Source organism: Carassius auratus, unplaced genomic scaffold, assembly GCF_003368295.1.
Source record: "Carassius auratus strain Wakin unplaced genomic scaffold, ASM336829v1 scaf_tig00028889, whole genome shotgun sequence".
In the NCBI taxonomy this organism is placed as follows: Eukaryota; Metazoa; Chordata; class Actinopteri; order Cypriniformes; family Cyprinidae; genus Carassius; species Carassius auratus.
The window spans coordinates 1-22,445 of NW_020525724.1; the positions used below are offsets into that span (position 1 = coordinate 1).

A 22,445-nucleotide genomic window follows, 5' to 3' on the forward strand; every position below is an offset into this window, starting at 1 on the left:
AAAATCAAGCATTTTCCAACCTTTTTGATTCTCTCAATGCTTTTCCCAGTGCCACTGTAAATCATACAATTTACTGTGCAAGTGTGAATTCAACTCCCATAGGAAAGAATTGAAATGCTTGGCTCTGTATCAGTGGGGACGCACCTTTACAGTATAGTAGCCATTCTTCATCCTGCATTATCGGTACTGAGCCATCTTCCTGCTAATGTTTAATTAATAGTTGTGTGCATTACTTAAGCTGAGCAAATGGAGGGGAAACATTTCATGCATACATAACGATTTACCCGATTTGTCAATGTGGGAATTTCGGATTTACCTACCACATTGTTAATTGTACTGAGTGCTTCACGTCCTCTTTTTTTCTTTTTCCTTTGCAGGCATTATTCACGCTGCTGAGGAGAAAGGACTGGAAGACAGCGATATTCATACTTTTATGAGGCTTTTGAAGCTATGACTCTATGACAGTTCCCCGTGCCATTCACTGGCACTCAAGTACATGCTCCTCTGCAAGATCATGCTCAACTCGTGAGTCCCGGGGTTTTCTATTGTCTCTCACGTTTTTTTTTTTCTTTCTTCATTAAACACTTTGAAGGTGTTAAACCCTGTATGTCTGTCTTCACAGGCCAGAGGATGTACAGGCCCTGACCAGTGGAAAGCTTGCCCTCAGATATGCTGGCAGACAGGTAGATGTCTGAGCTGAGCTCGATCTCAGCTGTGTAACACAGGAATACATAACATCTTATAATATATTTCAAATAGATATAGTTATTTTTCAGTTGTAGTAATATTTCACAATATTACTGGTTTACTGTTTGTTTTTTTTTAGCACAATAGACCTCTTTCAAATACATTTCAAATTTTTTTTATTTTTTTTTATTGAGGATTAAATGACAGCCTGTGGTGGAACTGACATTAAATATACCATCCCAGCCTGCTGCACACATTTCATAGTATCCAACCATTTTGACTTCCATATAGTGCCCTCTAATATGCTCTCAGTCAGAGCACCTGACCCCGTGTGCTGCATGACAAGGTGATGTTTTTCTGTTTTGTCTGTTGGCAGAGGATTATGTGGATTAACTTGTCCTGTCTCTCTCTTTCTGTAGACAGATGCACTTAAATGTGTGGCCCAAGCCTAGCAAGAACAGGTCACTTGCAGACTTTGAGAAGGTGGGTCAGAGACCTAAAATGTTTTCTTGTTTTCTTGTTTTTACATTTATTTTTCATATTTAATGTCCTTTTCTCTGATCTGTATTCAGGCTTTAACAGAGTACAAAGCTGAGCTGCGGAGGGATCCCATCATCAGCACCCACCTGGCCAAACTCTACGACAATCTGCTGGAACAAAACCTCATAAGGGTCATGCGAGCCCTTCTCCAGAGTGCAGGTAATGACATGGTTTACCTCAGTGTGAGGTTATGTGTGCTTTAAAACATGGACATTGTACACTAAAATTGTTCTTCAATGCCGACAGATTGAACACATTTCTGAGCTTATAAAACTCTCCAAGGTAAGGACTTGTCCCCTCGAATTTGCAATTATAACAAGCCTTAACCTCTTAAATGGCAAGCAAATTCTTACTGTTCATTTATTGCCATGCGTGCAGTTTTGTTTTGAGCAATTCTCATCCTTTCTCATGCATTGTCTTTTCAGGGGGATGTTGAAAGGAAACTGTCACAGATGATTTTAGACCAGAAATTCCACGGTACGCCAATCGTCCTTGTCTTTAACTTGATAAGTGTGCTGGGTGTAAATGCAGATTCACGTATTTGATTCTGATTTTCATTTGATTCTGTGATCTATTTGGGTATAATTTCATTAGAAATGAAAAAGATTCTCTCTACTAATGCTGTGAATTATACTGTAAAACCCAGTGACTTGATTTTATTACTATTTATTTATAAAAATGATTTAATTACTGATGAATTAATGATTACTTTTGTTTCTCAATATAAACGAAACTATAAACTGTGCTTATATATCTGGTATAGATGAAACATTACTGAATTAAAAACATTAATATATTAAGAAAAAATAAAATGAACTCAAAACCGTATTAGTAACATTTAATTTGAACAAATTATTTTACAGTCCAAAGCGAAGCATGCAGGGAGTTAAAAATCTTCTGTAACTCATTCAGTTTGCATTCTGCTTGATAAAATCAGTCACAGAGTTCACATAACTGGGCTTCACTGGATGCGCTACATGATGGTCTATATTTGTACCCAGCCCTAGTCAAACATGCATGTTATGTTATAAAATTAAATATTAGTGGTCCCTCCAGATGTTTTTACGGAGTTATAATGTGGCTTTCTCAATGCATTTAGGAATCCTTGACCAAGGGGAAGGTGTCCTGATTGTATTTGATGAACCTCCAGTAGACAAAACATATGAAGTCGCCCTTGAAACAATTCAGAACATGAGCAAAGTAGTGGACTCGCTCTACAACAAAGCCAAGAAATTAACATAGGCAAGTGCAAATTGTGCTTTGTGCATATTCTTGATACATCTCAGAGTGACATGGCGTTACATTGAAAAATGACTCATCTCGGCTGATCTCAGTTCTGTCTTTTGTGCAGGTTGAGCAGTGGACCCTGCAGCTGAGAGCATGGCCAGTGCGGGGGACTCTGAGGGAAGGGGAGGGGGATGTGATGCAGACATCAAGTCAAAAAATAAGTCTTAACACCCCAAAAATGGACTGACTCCTGCTTTTGTCCTCTCTGGCTTTCAGTTGGACATGTTTTTTTACCACCTTCCTCAATGGACAAACTACTTCTACTACTATGGGATCACTTTTTCCACCTTTTTTTTTTCTGTTGGTAATGCATTTCTTTGTATCTTGGCTGTGCCTAATAGGCCATCAGGGAATCTTCAAAGAAATAAAAACTCACTTGCATTATAACTCTCATCTGAAATATATTTACATAGATCTCTCATAGAACAAAGCTGATATGAGTGTGATTCAGTTCCTTTGCAAATCCAGGGGCCATTGTGTTGATCTGTTGACAAGATTCCCTGCATCACCAATCGAACGGTTTTAGGCCCAACTCCGGTCCGCTAAGGAAGCCCTTGGCCTCACTCCAGGCCTACCTCTCGTGTGGACAGCATACTTGGACTTTTTATGTTGGGTGGAAAAATTGTGATAAGATGCTGTCGTCAGGACAGGGTCGTGAGCTGTTGTCATTACCTGGCCTGTGCATTCCTGCCCGTCCTCCTCCTTCCTCTTTGTACATACCGTTGCCAAGCGCCTCTGTCTGGCCTGTCATGCAATTGCCCTTTTTTATAACGCTAAAAACATAATAAAGTCACCAAGAGAACAAGACTCTGAGTGCTTCTGTATGAGGTCCTAGGATTCAGAGCACCTGATTGGCATCTTTTGGGGATTTTGTTTGTGCTTGTGTAAATGATTGTAGTACTTTTTTCTTCTTCTCACAGCTTAATATTAAGTTGGCTGCAAGTAAGAGTGCTTGTTGATTTACCTGGAAAGTGTGAATGCCCCTGTTTTCACAGTCGTGAGGTCTGTTAATACCCTTTTACAACCAATTGTATGATTTTGAGAGTTGATTACACACATAACCAGTTCACAAAACGAAATGATTTGATCTTGATTTGAATTGGATCATTTGCTTTATTCCATGTCCCATTCACAGTGAGCAGAGAGAATCAAATTAACTTTGGTCGCTTTGGTGTTTATTACGTTTACACAAACAAAAGGTCTTGAGTTTTGTGACGCAAATTAATTGAAGTATTTCATGTAAATGATTGAGATTGTACGTATGAATTGGTATCAACAAAGAATAACATAGATTCTAGATTTGTAAATGAGCTAAGTCATCATGGCTGCAACAAACTAAACTAGGACCGTGAAATTGTAATAACCTAACAAACTTCAGTATGTTCTAAATATGACCTTAGAACGTTTAAGAACACTACGCCAATCCATGACATCATTAACTACACGATAACCTAAAGAACAACTGACTCATTTTTTAAACGATTCTCTGGAACGAAGTGTTCAAAAGACTCGATTCACAGAAGTGAGTCGCCATCAGCTGTGCGAGAATCGCGCATGCGCAGTTCTCTGGTGTGTCGCTGTCCGCTGCTGCAGTGCTGCTCTAGTACTGCCGTGTGGAGCTCTTCCGAACAGCATCACCTAACGCAAACATGGCGACCCGGGTAAGATATTCTTCCATTTGAATTATTAAACGATTAAGCTTATACGACATTAATAATTAGCGCTGAGTTTAAATGTAACCTAATATTTCACAACAATCGCTTTGGAGAAGAACTTTAGTTTCTTCTTTTAAAATAAACAAGACAAAATCCTTTCCAGTTTGTGTAACCAGCCTACAGCCAGAAGCAGGTGGCGATACGGTCACCTGAGAGCACAGACGCAGGTCTGCAGCGAATATTGCTGCTGTTTGGTGTGCATTATTATTCATAGCCTGCTATTATATGGCTTCCACACAAGGATACGCGGGAAGCTTTGAACAGAAGCCTAATAATAATAAGCCCCAAGAATACTTCAATCTCGATGGTGGCACATTCATTTATTTCCCAGCGTTTGTGTGAACCGTGAAATATTGGTGACGGTTGTGATTGTTTCTAGCCCGAGCCCATCGGTAAACAGGCACAAGCCTAAAATAGAACCGAGGTGGTTGTCCATTTGCTTTTAGGCCATCGATTCGGTACAACATGAACCAACCAGCAGGCGGTTGTCTCATTAATTTTTTAAGATGTGTGTTAATGTATGTGTACAGTATCCATGGACCGTAGGCAACTCTGAGCTGCAGAACGCTGTCATGAAGAGTGAAACAACTGGACTGTGCTCGTTCAGCGGGTTTAACCTTGACATGGCCATCACATCACACTGTTTCTGCTTCGAGAGCTCGCATTGAGCCAACTCTGCGATTTCCCGAGCAAAATCGTGCTTTCGCTTCAAAATATCCACAGAAACACATCGCCCCACTAATACGAAATAGATATATTATGTGCGCAAAGCTGCTGCAGGATGGAGCTCTGTAGAGCTCAGCGAGAGCACATGCTTTTATGAGTTTAATCTGTGGATAAACTGAGATTTCAGTTTTTCATGTCCTTATTTATTTATTTATTTACTTGCTTATTGACTCAATTCATTCAATATCATATTATTAATAAAGTAATATAAATAACATTTATAAATAGCACTAATCTTAATTATGTAGTTATATAATATTTATTTATTAATGTTTTTTATATAATATATTTAGAGAGAGAGAGAGATGTTTGTTTGTCTTTTTAATTATCATTACAAATAAAATGGGAGAACATGTAGTTCATGTACTCTCTAAATGCACTGCAGTATACCGGGGATTTTAATTAAGCCAAATGTTATAGTGACATTAATAAAACAAAATAGGTATTTGGGATGTAATGAGACAATTAGGCACAATCAAAATGCAATAAAAAGAAACAGCTATAATTTTTGGTAGACTAAATTATATATTTTTTAATGCAATCTGCCTACACACCATTATTGTTGTGTGTGTGTGTGTGTGTGTGTGTGTTATATACACATGCATAGCTGTAGTTGTCACTGTATTTAATGGCTTTAGTATGCTTAAGGTAGGAGAGGACATGCCAGTGAAAGAGCAGGTGAAAGCTGCTCAGAAATGTGTGAATGCCTGTCACACACCCACGAACAACTGTAGGAAAAGATGAGCATTTATGAGTCACTCAGTATCAATTGTTTTATTAAGTCCAATATGTTCCCTGGTGTGATTTTACACAAGAAGAATAATTCAAGATGAGAATAGAGAGAGTAAACATTGGAAATGCAGAACAATTCATTCATTCTATTGGTTTTTATGATATATTTCATGTAAGCTGCACTGATCAAACTAGACTAAGCCAGACAAACTTTGTGTGGGTATGTTCACCCACAGAGTTCAGCTCAGTGTTAAATGACTTAATACTTCACTGCCTTCACAGAAAGTGTATGAATGATACATAGTCTGGTTGTGTCTGTCATACTGCTCTCTACAGATATATGTGAGATACAGTGAGTTCTGCTCAATATCTATTATGATGAACCAAAGGAATATGAGATTCTCCTTTGTGAGTGTCTCCCATGAGTACTGGATGTCTCTTAAGAGTATTTCCTCTTTAATTTCCATTTCCTCTGCTTTAAATAAATGCTCCTGTAGTACTTATATACTGTACATCTATTTATTTAATAAAAAATGACTCCTAGGTAAAGCTTTTTAAATTAGTGTTCTGTGTGTGTCACAGGCTCTAGAATAACTGGCCAAGCTCTAAAGTATATTAAAACTAAATGGATATTGTTGAGAAATCCTCCCCATCAGTTGCAGCTCAAATCAAAGGCCCTGCATGAAAGCTATGTTTTATTGTTGTGAATGCCACACAGCTAAATGACATCATACGAGGTTTCTTATCATCAATACATTTTAAATCAGCATTTTGGCATTTCTTTCTTTCTTCAGTCTACATTTTACCCATTAAAGCCAGTCTTTGCAAACATTAAAGGCTTCTTACTTCAATTAACTCAAAAGCAGCAATCTTCATCATGCAATTATTTTACATCAAGCAGCTGAATGCATTCCACATGAGCAAAAAAAAAAAAAAAAAAAAAAAGTGATTAAAATGTTTCATTCTGCTCAGGAAATTATTTCAACTAGGATCTCCCTCTGGGGTAATTTAAAGCAATTGATGAATTAGAAAAAAAGCTTGAAATGTGTTTCAGGAATTGCAAGTCATGGCAGTGATATAACATTTACATCAGACTCATTTAATGTTAATTTTTTTTATTCACCTTTTTAGGTTTTCTTTAATAAAATGCATTTTATTTATTTTTCTGCTCTGACTGTAGTTTTTCTCAGAATGATTTTTATTTAAAGCCCGCCCAGTTTACACCAAAAACTATAATAATAACTCTAATCATAATAACATTAGTGTCCATACCAAACACATGGATTCCTTGTTTATTATAAGCATGTTTTGCTAAAGTGCTCAAGCTCTTTAAAGTCAAGTGTATTCTGAAAGGGATTCCAATCATATCATTCCCCTTTGTTGTTATCGTTATAGTTTGCTATATAATCCTTGATGTTAACAGCCTTTAGCCTTTTGTGGTTGACCAATAAGGAAGCTCGATGAGCTGCATCATTTACATGATATGGAGGTTTAAGAGGAGAGGTTTTCTCTGTGTTATTTGTCCTATATTACTCTTCATGTCTTGCATGCTATATGATATGATAAGGCTCATCCTCCATTAAGTGTGATATATCAGGGGTACAATCCATAAACCAAATGTAATACAAGCCACCCCTGCCTCCCGGTGTAATTCAGTAGTCTAGCTATTTGAAATGTCTGAAATCTCTGCATAGGTTCAACCTTTAACTCTGTGATATGTGCTGCTTATGAAATGGCCATGGAAACTAATAATGCTTAACCAAACCCTCAGGGTAGATAAAGTCATTAGTTTGTTAGTGTGACAGGACGTGGTGTTTCTTCTCGACAGTATTGATCAGGCTTCTCCTCATTCCTCATTGAATATCTCTCCAGAGGCCCAGCCTCATTATACACAGAGAGCAGTGCTGCTTGACTTAGATTTGTACTCAGTAGACTGACTGATGAAATAGCATGCAGCATTTTATTATGTTTATTCAGTGCTGAATTATACCACAGTTGTCGAATCATATACCACGATGTCAAATCGTTCTTATATGCCTTATGCTAATATGCTAATATTGCTGCTCAAGAAACATTTCTTATAATTGTCAGTGGTGAAAAAGTTGTGCTGCTTCGCACTTTTATGGAAACCATTATACATGTTTTTTTTTTCAGTATTATCTGATGAATAGATTAAAAAGATCACATCTCTGATGAAAAGTCAAAAAGAAGAAAATTTGAAACAGAACGCTTTTGAAACATTAGAATTGTCTTTACTGTCACTTTTGACCAAACGAAAGCATCCTTGTTGAAGTAATTCTTTTTAACAAAATCTTACTAACCCCAAACGTTTTAATTATATTATATTATATTATATTATATTATGTTATATTATATTATATTATATTATATTATATATTTTTTTATTTTTATTTTTATTTTCTTTATTTATTTTTTTATTTTTATTTTTTTTATGTTTTTATTTTTTGTATTTTTTTTTTTTTGTAAGTACTGATTTTGGCCGCCAAAAACTTCTGCTATCTATTTCTGTTTTCCCACATGTTTTTGCTTTAATTTCTCCACTGACATGATGAAGTGTGTTCACATGTGATGTACTTTTCAACATGTGCATTAAGTCTTATTAATGCAATTTTTCATATTTCAAATGACTGGTGAAAGTTCATACACATTCCTCTACCACGTCAAGGTTTGGTTTGCCTGCGATTTGATTTCAAGCACACTTGCAGTTGATCCTGATTCTGCTCTGCATGCTGCCTCATGCTGCACACTCTGTTGTTTCTCAGCCACATGCTGTCTTCGGCTCAGTGTGGTGCTGGCTGTCTCAACTATTTATTTTATGTCCTTCTGCCTTCCCTCTTGCTTGCGTGCATACATTGGCCCCCAAGGTTGTAATATTTTTCAAGGTATGTATGCTTTCTGAATGCCCTCTGCCGCTGCTTGTCTCGCTTGCTGGATTGAGCTGTATGCTTCACTTGCACTAGCTTTCTGCATCGACCTTAGTGTCCTGAGAGCTGACAGGCTGTAACCCCTATTGCTATGGCCCTTCTTGATAGCAATGACTCGAGGGAGCACTACAGCGGTTCAGTGCCATAGACACAAACCATTGACACAAACCATCCAACTCAAGATCATCCGCCTGTGTTTTCACTCTCAGGACAAATAAAGGTTGATTTGAGGTTGAGCACTAAAGGGCCAGCTGTAACGACTGAATGGTGCGAGGGCCTGTGGCGAGTTTATCATGTGTGCTGGCAGGGAGCCATGGATTATTGCTTTTCTGACCTGCAACTAAAATAGGTCTAATTGCTGGACCGCACTTCGTTAACTGGATTATGTCAGCCTGTTGTGTTAACATAAACACCCAGGCTTTGAATCAGATACAAACCCTCAAAGAGCCATTTACTGTCCTCTAGTTCTGTTTCCTGGCATCACACTGGAAAACATCCAGCAATCTTGCCTTTCAAGTCACCAAGTAATCATTTCTGTTGTTGTTTTTTTCCTTCAGCGGAATAGTGCATTGTTTACTTTTATCTGTGAACATGATTACTTTGTTGTTGTTTTTTTAAATTCAGTAATTGTTTATTTAATTACATCAACTTCCTCTTCCCATCCAGCAATCTGTCCATGTTTGCAATTCACAAGTGAATTATTTGAAAAGCCATTTCGCTCAGATGTGTGTCACAATAGGGAAGAAAGCACAATCACAACTTTCACTGTGACTTTAATAACACTGACAGAAAAGAATTGTGCAAAAATTGTACCTTTAGGAGTAAAACAGGTTGCCACTCATCTAAAACAAAACCTCTAAAAAGTATATATAAGTGCCTAATATGTACCATCAAGGTACTACTCTAAATCTTAAATAAGGGACCAAGATTTGCACTTTTTGTCAGAGCGTGTTATTAACTTTCTCATACATTTGCTTTAGTTCAGTGTTTATTTCTATTTTTCCATCTTGTGCTGTTCTGTAGACAAGTGTTCCTTATTATGTACAGAAAAAGCATAGTCATGTCTTCGTTCATTGTTAAATCATTTTCATGTTTAATCTTTATTGCCAGAATCTTTTACAGGATAATCAATACTTCAGGATGCTAAATCCCTGAAATTTCTCTTTAAATGTTCCAAGGATTGTGATGCATTCAGAAGTAAATTTCTCTGTCTGACCGTCATTTGTTCCATTTTGGTAATTTAGTGAAAATTTGGCTTCTTGAAGTGCTTTAGCTTTATCTACCTGAGGGAAAAAAGCATTTAAAAATCTCACCTGTCTATGTTTTGTTCTCTTAATGTCTAATTGTTGTCACTGAAGCTTTGTTTTCTGGTTGAGTCATTCATTTTCTTTCTTTCGGTATTGTGAAGATCTGCTTTTCAATTAGCTCTCCTTTGCATGTTCTTTTGTGGTCTGTGTTATTTATGTTTTTTTGGCTAGTGGTATCAAAAGGAACAAATAAAGCTAGAACACCCATGAACCTTCACGGTCAGTCTTTGGTTAAAATATTTTATTTGTCTTTCATGTTTCTCATTTACCCAGGTGAGACAGATTTATGATTGTGTTTTTATTACTGTTCCCTTGCCTTTTTTGTTTATCGCCTCATTTGTTGTTATCTAACATGCTTTATATCAAACCCCTGGTATTATTGGTTTGGGGTTTGTAGGATCTCTATTGCAGTAAAACACGATGCATGTGATCCTGGAAGGGATGATTACATGAGGTCTTTAAAACAACAATCTCACTGCTTCGAATGTTGGACCAGTTTTCATCTTGCACTGTAGAAAACAGCTTTCCATCTTGCTGTTTTGCACCACGGGTTTTTACATTTTCACAATTCTGCAGAGAATCATGGGAACTCCTTCGTATGGTGTGGTTTACTGTACATTTTTCATGAGGAGAAAGATCTTTTCATAAGAAATGACACCCAGTGAGCTAATCTAGCAAGATGGAAATATTAAAGCTGAAGTGTGTAATTTCTGTGCCACTGTCTCCACCAAGTGAAACTGCAAAGGTGATAGTTCTCAAACAGGTTTCACTGAATACTCCCCCTAACCCCCAGTCAGGCAGATAGCCCCGCCCCCAACCCACGTCATTGGTTGAGCCCATTTTTTTCTGTCAAGTTGCTCAAATAAATTTGAGGATATTTCAAAACTAAGGGAAATTAACTGCTGAAAGGCTCATTTAACAAAACGTAAATTACACACATCACCTTTAAGCTTCAACATCTAGTTCAGACGTCTCATTCTCATATAAGGCAAACCTTTCTTCCGCCTCTCACTGTCTTACACTCTCTCTTCATTATTATCTGTCTTTCTGCAGACGATGCAAGCGGCTCGATGCCCAACAGATGAGCTGTCACTGACGAACTGTGCGGTCGTGAGTGAGAAAGACCTGCAGTCTGGACAGTGAGTGTTCACCCACACCACAGACTCATCACATTCATCACATTTGCACACAGAAGCCAGTTGCATGTTACGAAGGGCCAATACATGCTTTGACATCTGTTAGGCAGCAAATGAACAGTTAGTTCGTGAATTTCATACATTTGATACAGGAAAAACGAGTTAAAAAGGTCTGAGTGACTTTGACAAGTGGCAAATAGTGATGGTTAGATGACTGGGTCAGTCGTCAGTCAGGTCCCGGTTGGCAGCTGTCAAAAATGTTGCAAGGAAAGACAACAGATGAACCAGCGTCAAGTTCATTGGTCCTGAAGGATCAGTGTTGCTCGTGGGGAGCAATGTCTAGTCCAATAACACAAGAAAACTATTGTAGCTCAGACTGTTCAAAAACGTACTGGCCATGATAGAAAAGTGTCAGAACACACCGTGCATCCCACAGTTTGTGGCTGACGACCCTTGATGACCCCTGTCCAAAAGGGCTAAGAAATATAAGTTACCATAGTGTTTCATGTATATAAAATGTGTGGCCAAAAATGTTCTCATAGATTTAGTAGAAAGTTATATTCTTGAAACAAGAAGAAGCTTGAATTACCCGTATAAGGGTTAAATTTACCCTTGGAAAATCACTTCTATGGGGCAAATACTGCCCCTTAATATAAATTTGTGGATACTTATTAATCACATGTAACATGTAGTACACAATATCTTCTTGCAGGTGTATCATATAGGTATATCTAACACTGTAAGAAAATATTCATACATATAATTAGTGCTCCAGCAGCAGAGCTGATGGTTTTCCATAAATGTGTGTGTGTGTGTGTGTCCTTGGGATGCTGAATAAATCCAGACATGAACTCAGGTTACAGAGTCTGCCGCAATGCCTCCTGCTGATGCCTCATGTCCAAGAATATCACAGCATGAGGGCTGATTTGTGTGGGTTCCTGTTGTCATATTGATATATGGCATGTTAATGTGTGATGTAAATTGATGTATCATGTAATAAATAATATATATATATTTGGTGTATTTTTGGTGGAAATAACAATAAAGATAGTGGTCAATCCTTCCTGTAAGACCCTTAGTATTTAGTCATCACATATATAAATATATATTATCCATGATTATGGTTAACTTGTGCTTTAACTGAATGAATTGTTGCACAATGTAAAGTTACTAAATAAAAGAACCACTGTCAGTGGTTCACACATATAATCCCATCTGCTAATCTCAGATTATCTAGGATTGGTGCAGTTATAAAGCAGTTCTCGATATAGTGATGTTTCCAGATAAATAAATAAAATATCATAGTTTCTGTTGATCCTTGTGTCATTGTAGTTGAGTATTTTCTGCCTTTCTCTCTCCAGGCATGTGTCTGTGAGGACAACACCCGCCCACAAGTTTGTGTTCACAGTCAAGTCTCACCACTCTGTGCTTCCTGGGACCATCGCTTTCAGTTTGCCACAGGTGCAAGACTCCTGCCAACATCTTTCACTTCAGACACAAACACAACAGAAGACAAAAGAAAATCACAGTTTTGGTTACCACTGACTTACATTTAATAGATTAAAGCTTTGTTGAAAATACTTTATGTTCCACAGAAAAAAGAAATGATTGTAACGGCAACAATAGTGAATAAATTATGACATTATTTTCATTTTTGGGGCGAACTGTTCCTTTAAGTGCAGATAATGAGACGGTGCTTGTATTTTTAAGGACTTTTTTTTCTGCTTTATTCATTCTCTTTTTACTTTTTCTTAAAGAGGAAATGGGCAGGCCTGTCCATCGGACAAGAAATAGAAGGTGTGTACATGGCTCCTAGCTGAACATTTGCAAACAAAATACACAGTTTTTAGATCAAATACTCAAAAAAACATTTTTTTTCCTGTCATTTCAGTGGCAAACTACAACTTTGACAAATCCAAGCAGTGCATTGGTGCCATGACCATTGAGATTGACTTTCTGCAGAAGAAGAGCACCGACTCCAGTCCCTACGACTCGGACAATATGGCTACTGAGTTTATTCAGCATTTCAACAATCAGGCGTTCACTGTGGGGCAGCAGGTCAGGATCTCATCACAAAAAAAAAAAAAACAGAATAAATGGCATCTGATGTTTAATTATACATGCTTTTTTTGTCATAGCTGGTCTTCAGTTTCTGTGACAAGCTCTTCGGCCTAGTTATCAAGGACATTGAGGCGATGGACCCCAGCATACTGAGGGGCGAACCAGCATCTGGCAAAAAGCAAAAGGTATTGAAAAGTGAACAGAAATATGGAATTTGCAATTAAATGTCATTAATCATTGCACACAGTTAATCATTCTTTATTTTGACATCTAACTTCTCAGATTGAGACTGGTCTGTTGGTTGGAAACAGTCAAGTGATGTTTGAAAAATCAGAGAGCTCGTCCCTTACTCTAGTTGGTGAGTTTTTTCACACTTAAAAATACGTTTCTCTTGCCGTACAAACAGCCTTGTAACTAATTTCTGAATTTTCCTCTTCGTCCTCATCCTCACCAGGCAAGGCCAAGACCAGAGAAGCCCGTCAGACCATCATTAACCCTGACTGGAACTTCGAGAAAATGGGCATCGGTGGTCTAGACAAGGAGTTCTCCGATATCTTCCGCAGGGCTTTCGCCTCTCGAGTTTTCCCGCCAGACATTGTGGAGCAGATGGGTTTGTGCCGTCTTCACTTTCCATTTTGTTGTGCAATCTCATAAAAAGCATCCTTTCACCAGAACGGTCCAGTCTTTGTAATCATTGTAAACTTATTACTCAGATGCATTGATTGTGGATAATGTGTGTGTTTTTTTTCTTTGTAAAAGTGAGTTGTTTTCTCTGCAGGTTGTAAGCATGTGAAAGGCATCCTGCTCTTTGGTCCTCCTGGCTGTGGTAAAACACTGATGGCAAGGCAGATCGGTAAGATGCTGAACGCCAGAGAGCCAAAGATAGTCAACGGACCAGAGATCCTCAACAAGTACGTAGGTGAATCTGAAGCCAACATTAGGAAACTGTTCGCAGATGCTGAGGAGGAACAGAAAAGGGTGAGATGACAAACTATCCTGTTAAACTCACTTTCCTTATGATACCATTCGTTATTGTACTATAGTATACTTTCTTCTCTGTATTTATTATTCAGTAATTTGGTGTTTTTCTCTGCAGTTGGGTGCTAACAGTGGCTTGCATATCATCATCTTTGATGAACTGGATGCTATCTGTAAGCAGCGTGGTACAGCTGCCGGCAGCACAGGTGTGCACGACACTGTGGTCAACCAGCTCCTGTCCAAGATCGATGGAGTGGAACAACTCAACAACATCCTCGTCATCGGTGAAGAACGGCAGCTAATATATGCTCTGCTGCTTTGCAATATTTAGTAGTCATAAAAGAACTCTAAATCTAAGATTGCAAAGAAAGTTTAATACTGCATACCAAGTTTTTCACAAATCTAATGTGATTTTTGAAGAAAAAAAGAAAAAAGATTGAGTAATGTACAAAAAACTTTATATAATAAAATACAAATTATAAAATAAAATATTATTATATAATTGTATTAATTAAATTAATATATAATAACATATATATTATATTATATATAAATATAAATATATATATATATATATAAATTTATATTATTATATATGAATTTAATTAATATAATTATGCATATAATGTACACAGTTAATAAACCTTTGTTTTGACATTAACTTCGCAGATTGAAATTGGTATGTTGGTTTGAAACAGTCAAGTGATGTTTGAAAAATCACAGAAAAAACAGATTTTTCTCAAATACTGTCTGTTTTATTTCGTTTTTTTTCTAACCTGTGCCTTTGTCTTTGTCTGAAAGGCATGACCAACAGGCCTGACCTGATAGATGACGCTTTGATGAGACCTGGCCGATTTGAAGTAAAGATGGAAATTGGTAGGACCTCAGAGACTTGCCCTTTGTTTAGCAACAACAACAAGAAAGATTCAGCCCTCTCTCCATCACTGCTCATTCTTACGTCTCTGTCTTTGTCTCATCACCCAGGTCTGCCAGATGAAAAGGGCCGTGTTCAGATCCTGAACATTCACACAGCTAAGATGCGTGACTTTAACCTCCTGTCTGGTGATGTGGATGTTAAAGAACTGGCTGCTGAGACCAAGAACTACAGTGGAGCTGAACTGGAGGGCCTGGTCAGAGCAGCCCAGTCTACTGCCATGAACCGCCTCATCAAGGTACAAGTATAGTGATCTAAATATTCCTTATCAGGGATATACTTTCAAAACACTTCATTGGATAGGTCTAAACTGAATCGAATCGTATTCCAGGCCACATCTACTGTAGAGGTGGACATGGAGCGAGCGGAGAAGCTGAAAGTCACTCGAACAGATTTCATGGCGTCCTTGAATAATGACATTAAACCTGTAAGTTTCAGCCTTGTTGAATAATTAACAGCTTTCATCAGCAGAGGGATCGCAGAGTTTAGAGAGTCATTTGTAGTAGCTGAACCTATCAAGTGAAACCATGTTATCTTGAACTTTTGTTAGGCTTTTGGCACCAACCAGGAAGACTATTCCAGTTACATCATGAACGGCATCATTAAGTGGGGTGATCCAGTGACCCGAGTCCTGGAGGACGGAGAGCTGCTGGTGCAGCAGACCAAGAACAGTGACCGCACTCCACTCGTGTCCGTGCTTTTGGAGGGTGAGCCTTCATTTCTAACATCAAAGTATGAGGCTACGGGGCAACTTTTTGAGCAATGTTGCCGGGGCAAGCTTTGGGCAACACGATTGTAGGTAGGCAACCAGGTGATACACAGAGCCCACGTCCGATCTAAAATATCCAGATAGAAATTTGTTCTCAGTGGTAAAGTGCCCAAGAAATATTGCTTAAAAATTTTTTCTCAGAAAGTTGCCCCATGTATCATCAGCTTGACTTTTCATCATAACACAGTAAGAATGCTCCATCAATGTCCTTCGCACAGAATCTTATGCTAATATTAAGAAAACGTTCAGCAAAAATTAACGTTACTAGTATTAGCACCAGGCCCTAACATTATTAGAAAGTTCATCAAGTACATATAACAATACAAGGATGCTCCAAAAATGAAAACATTCAGTGTCATAATGACGTTCAGAGAATGTTCTAAGAATGTTGTTCTCTCATCATTATTGGAATGTTCATCAAGAATAAAAGAACACCATGAGAATGTTCTAGGAATGCTAACATTGCAAAAAATTTTATTTGGATATTATGAAAATGTTCAAGAATCCTCAAGGGAAAACAACATCATAAGAAGATTACACACATGTATCTAGTGTTATGAGAAAATTCCATAAACATTATTTTGAGAATGTTTTGCTTTAACATTTACAAAATGGTAGTGAGAGTGTCCCACCCTGTTAGGTAGATATACTCTGTGTTCGATGTAGACGATTTTCAGTCCTGGCACCATGTTTTTTGCCTCAGGATCTCCTCACAGTGGAAAGACAGCCCTGGCTGCCAAAATCTCAGAGGACTCGCAGTTCCCCTTCATTAAGATCTGCTCTCCAGACAAGATGATTGGCTTCTCAGAGATCTCCAAATGCCAGGCAATCAAGAAGGTTCGTGCTAACTTACTGTATGCTCATAAATTTTAATTTAATGTTAGATTTTTACACATATAATCAAAGTTAAATCAAAGCCAAAGTTATTGTATTGCACACTATCATTAAAAATGTTCCATATTTCTTCTCAGGTCTTTGACGATGCTTACAAGTCTCAGCTCAGCTGTGTCGTGGTTGATGACATTGAGCGTCTGTTAGGTTAGACAGTTTTGTTATTTCAATTGTTGATTTTGTTTTTTTAAATAGGGGGATATTCCCACATCTAAATATTCCCTTCAACAGGGAAAACTGCCATATATATGCCCCTTCTAATGTACAGATTTGACTAAAAATTTCCATGACAACAAATCTCAATGTTTAAGCATATATTGCTATTCTAGAGAACTGTGTGCTTCTAATTGTATAGCAACAGCTTGGGCAGGAACCTATTTTTATTCTAAGATGACAAAGGCAAGATTTAAAATGAAAGGATTGATTGAGTCAGTGTGGAAGAACTTGAGTAGTCTGCAGAAAACTATCTTTATACCTTGCCCCAAAAACTAATCACCAAACACCAGGAATATCTTTATATGCTTTAACATTAAGATCTGTACTCATGGAAATTAGTCAAACCTGATTATTAGAAGGGGGTGCCCTAATACATACCATATAGTTTATTTAAAATGCATTTATTTCATACTAAGTATAGTTATAAAATATTTTAACATATTTACTGACATATCGCTCGAGACTTCCTGATAAAAAAAATATATATTTTAATTTGGAGTACTACTTGTGCACAGCGCATATTTCTTAATATTAAGCTTCAAATGTGTTTTAATGTCACTATTGATGAGGATTGTATGAGCTTTGAATAATATCAGTCTTTGAATGCAAGATATTTCAAGAGTACCTGATGTCTACGTGCAGTAATTTCACTTATATACTTCAGCATATCTTTAGTTTGACTTCAGCACAATTAAAAAGTACAAAATTAGTTGTTTCATTGTAGCAGATTTAAATATACCAGTGTAGTATACCATAAATACAATTTCAGGGTGTTTTTATGAAGCATATACAGTATATATATGTAAATGTATGTGTAGTATACTTAGAATTAACTATTCTATTCTGTTATAATTATTTTTCACTAGGTATCTTTAACTAAAGTCGACAAGCATGTCTTTCATTGACCCTCCCACCTTTAAATGTATTCGATAAAACTAATGCACAAGATATAACTCTGTACTTACAGTGGGGAACAAAACTGCTATATTACACTATTAATGGTATTCTAATAATTATGTGTGGTGAAACAGATTACGTGCCGATTGGTCCTCGCTTCTCCAACCTGGTTCTTCAGGCCCTGCTGGTTTTGCTGAAGAAGATTCCTCCTCATGTAAATGCTGATACTTCTACATATGGGTCATATTCGGTCATATGTGATGGTTTTTTTAATCTTTTTCTTAATCTTCTATCAACAAATGCATTTATCTTGTTAGATTTTGGCCATAAAATGTCCGGTGTTCTTCTGTTTACCATAAGGGCCGTAAGCTGCTGATCATTGGCACCACCAGCCGTAAAGACGTGTTGCAGGAGATGGAGATGCTGAATGCGTTCAGCACCACCATCCATGTGCACAATATCTCCAGTGGGGAACATCTGGTTGAAGCTCTAGAGGTGAGATGAAATCTATCTATCTATCTATCTATCTATCTATCTATCTATCTATCTATCTATCTATCCATCCATCCATCCATCCATCCATCCATCCATCCATCCATCTATCATCTATCATCTATCCATCTATCCATCTATCCATTTATCTATCTATCTATCTATCTATCTATGGCATCAGGAGACATGGCATCTAGTTTATTTCATTATGTTGTTTCAGCATTAGCCGGTAGAGGGCGATACCACCCTTTCTCTCACTTCATTTACATGCACAAAATGTTATTATCATACTTACTATTTTTTGTTTCTGTTAATTACAAGCTCCTGGGCAGCTTCACAGATGCTGAGAGAACCACCATTGCCAAGCATATAAAAAGAAAAAGAGTGTCGATTGGCATTAAAAAGCTTCTCATGCTTATTGAGATGTCTCTGCAGGTAAGCTTTAGTCTATTGAGTCTCTCAAACCCATTCAACCTTTGGATTTATTTCTGCTAGACGTATTCACCTAGAAATTCTCCTTTAATTCATGGGGACTAGAAGTTTAATGAGCTCTGGTAGTTTTCTAACATGCTTCTTGATTTGGGGTCTAAATAATTGAATTTCTTTTCGGTGCTTTTTATAGTTGTTTCATGCGTAGAAGATTCTGACGCTTCATCTAAAGTGCTGTCTAGAAATTTCATGAGCGCACTTCATCTCGTGACAGAGTCACATGCAGAGAACCATATACGAGAAAATGAACGTTTATTTATAGCATGTTGTGTTTGCCCTCGTCTCTAGATGGATCAGCCGTACAGAGTCAGCAAGTTCCTCTCTCTACTCAAAGACGAGGGAGCGTGAGTACACCTCTGGGTTCATCATATGTTGCATATTTGACACAACAAAGTCTAATAAAAGAGCTATATCTACAGACTCAATGGATCACAAACCTGATGATGGGGAGTTAAACAGGCATTAAGTCTGCTTTATATTTGATTTTGTTAATTGACAGGCTGGATGAAAACAAGCACATCTGAATTTAACTGTGCTGGTGAAAACTGATGGCAAGGTTGTCATGTTAACGATGTGTGCTGTATTTAAAGCCATGAGAGTAGCTGCTTCAAAATTTCTTGATCCTTAGTTTTTTCCCATTATTTAAGATACAGAACCTGAAAACTAGTGTCCAACAGAAATTCCAAGCCAGACAGAACCCGACCTCTTCATGTGCTTTAGCTGCTTGCAAAAGTTTTGGGTCAGTAAGATTTTTTATTTATTTAGCAAGAATGCATTCAATTGATCAAAAACAACAGTAAAGACATTAATGATGTTAAAAAAAAATTTTTTTTCAAATAAATGCTGTTCTTTTTTACTTTTTATTCACAGATGAATCCCTAAAAAAATATCATGTTTTCCAACAAAAATATTAAGCAAAAATATATCGACTGTTTTCAACACTAATAATGAGAATAAATATTTCCTCATTTGACATGATAGGAATAAATTACATTTTAAAATTATGACAATAATATAAAGTAGTTTTAAATTGTTCTAATATATATTTTTTTTAAATATAACAGTTTTTCCTGTATTTTAATGCAGCTTTGGTGAGACATAAAAAAAAAACCATATTGACCCCAGTTCTTTAAATATCAACGCATAATAGATCATTTTAATGCTGTGCTTATTAGATATGTTATAGCACACATTTAAATATTCAGTGAGATAACAACATAAATCACATCCACATTGAGTGCACACATATTGTTATTTCAAGGGCTGCGGTTTTCACAACAAGGATCGTTTTCACATGATGGTTTTACTAGAAGTTAATATGTTTAAATTAATATCTAAAATTATTTGGGTATTTGAATAGTGATTTTTTTTTTTTTTTTCATTTTGCCCTTTTGTGTCTAATGTTTTTTTTTAATCAATTAAGCCTCTATATACAGAGTAAAATAGGCTAAAATTAATGAGTATAACAAGAATCATACTGTAAACAAAAATAAACAAAAATGAATCAAATTTAACAGTTGATACTGGACAGTGGGCGTTATATACCAGAATCAAGTCAGGTGTGTTAATCTTGCAACCGGATCAAGCTGTGACATTTACATTAAAGAGTTAAAAAATAATAATAATAATAAAAAAAGAAATATACATGTGTGAATTATTCACAATAAGATTATTAACATGCTTTTGGGAAAAAAACTTTTAATTTCATGCCAGCTTCAAAGGGAAGAATCTGAAGAACATGCACAATAAGAGTAGAGATGTGCATTAATAAAGAAAGTATGGTTCTTTTTGAACTTTATCTCTTAGAGAAAGAGTCAATATTGGTAATGATTGACTTTCAGATGGAAGCCATCAAAGTCACAGAGTCTGTGTGCCAGAGCTTGTCTGTAAATTTGGACTGTACCCAAACACCAAGGGGCTGAGGTGAAACCCAAAACTCCCACAGAGTAAACTCTCTGCGCCTCCTCACGCTCCGTCCTTCTCTCTGCAGAGATCGTGGTTTTCTAGAGTAACTGAAGACAGGCCCAAGCTGTTCCTCCTGACTGCATGTTCCCCAGGAAACTACAAGCAAACTCCACCCAATACTGATAACCTGACGGAGATCACACAGCCGTCCCTCATATCAAACCAATATCAAATATCGCCTTGTGCTGTGTGTAATATTTCTGTACGCTGTTTGGTTACATGAATATCCGTTTTGAGCTACACGAAGCCACTAAGATGTAAAAAATCAGATTAAAAATGTGTATATATGCTGCTGGATGCAGAACATATATCTATAAATCTATATCATGCAACATGTGAATCTCTAGGATATAAGAAAGATGTTGGTGTGTGTGTATAATGTGTATATATATATATAACGCTGAGCTGTGCTGTTTGTGGTGTGAATACGCTGAACACTTCCTTTGTGATTGTGTTGTGGTAACACAAGAAGACATCATATATAGATCACAGTGTTATTTGATATTGTACAGAGGTTCAAAATATGCAGATTCAGTTTGTTTCATTTGCTTCAGTTTAATGTAGATTTGGTTTACAGTATCAAAGCTGGTAATATACAGTACAGTATATCTATGTTAACTAGTGTTGAAGAAGCCAGCACTTTGAGAACAGCCTTGATCATTTCTACAGTGGATTGATAATCTGTTGTGGTCACTTTTAGTGTGTGTGTTTGTGTGTGTGTGTGTGTGTGTGTGTGTGTGTCAACAGGAGGCTACTGATCAGCTTTCGAGTGGACTTATTTGTGTGGCTGTATGTATCTGTGTAAGTGTAGTGTGTGTAGATATTGTTTTTTTTAAATGAATATTCATGATTATTCTTTGTTTTATGTACATATTTTTTTGCTTTCCCATTCATTCGTATGGTATCTGTGACCAGTGTTCAATGTCCAGAGCTCTTTGATCTGTTATGACTACTGGAGATGCACGGCCTGATGCAAAAGTGTGTTACTGCAATAAAAAATAAAATCAAATACATAAAAAAAAAACCTGGCTCTCAGTAAGAGTTCGCTTTTTTTTGTGCTGTTGAATATTCATTCCGTTGCTTTGCTAATGTTGCCGCCTCAACAGTGATCTTCTAATGCTATTACTGTTTTAATAATGCATTTTAAAAAAGATAAATTAATGAATTATTATTAATATATATAGTGAATTATTATATATATATATATTATATAATTTATTAATATTATTATTTATATATATTAATATATCTAAATTAAATGATAAAACACAGTGTTTGTATTATTCCATGCCTTTTTATGAGTTGTTGAATCATTTAATCAACGGATTCATTTAAAACAGTGATTCATTAGGCATTAATGAATCTAATTTAAATTAATTAATTGATCTTAAAGTTGTATGTCTTTATCTGGCAACATAATACTGATGAGATATATGAAGAGCTACTCCATAGCTTAGGTCTTTGAGCTCACAGTTTTATTCAGCTGGTGGCAGCAGAGTCCATTTAGTGTAGCATTATACTGTCTGAGATGCTCTCCTAAATTATGAATTGTACAGTATATAGTATTGTTTTTATCTAACTAAAAATACATTTGGACGGATGGGTCTCTGTTTGTTTTTCATGAAGCATGTCACTGCAATGATAAAATATTAACCATCCAGGTTCCTCGTTTTAACAT

The 22,445-nt window shown here is 36.7% G+C and overlaps 1 protein-coding gene and 1 pseudogene across 2 annotated transcripts; both read left to right on the top strand.

Annotated features, from left to right (window-relative positions):
• Positions 1–377: 377 nt before the first annotated feature.
• Positions 378–3,321, top strand: LOC113079640 (26S proteasome non-ATPase regulatory subunit 11A-like; annotated as a pseudogene).
• A 746-nt stretch (positions 3,322–4,067) lies between these two features.
• On the top strand, positions 4,068–21,783 carry LOC113079639 (vesicle-fusing ATPase-like). 2 transcript variants are annotated; one of them, XM_026251881.1, is made up of 22 exons: positions 4,079–4,175; positions 8,573–8,590; positions 10,993–11,078; positions 12,437–12,536; positions 12,833–12,872; positions 12,967–13,133; positions 13,214–13,321; positions 13,419–13,494; positions 13,591–13,746; positions 13,915–14,114; positions 14,233–14,398; positions 14,916–14,990; positions 15,099–15,286; positions 15,380–15,475; positions 15,599–15,755; positions 16,521–16,654; positions 16,789–16,855; positions 17,956–18,035; positions 18,182–18,316; positions 18,635–18,748; positions 19,091–19,146; positions 20,793–21,783. In XM_026251881.1, exons 1-22 carry the CDS (start codon positions 4,164–4,166, stop codon positions 20,812–20,814), a joined length of 2,253 nt encoding a protein of 750 aa, XP_026107666.1. In that variant the 5' UTR covers positions 4,079–4,163; the 3' UTR covers positions 20,815–21,783. The 2 variants fall into 2 exon arrangements, with proteins under 2 accessions (XP_026107667.1, XP_026107666.1); XM_026251882.1 differs by lacking the exon at positions 8,573–8,590 and having other exon boundaries at positions 4,068–4,175; positions 20,793–21,782.
• Positions 21,784–22,445: the final 662 nt, after the last annotated feature.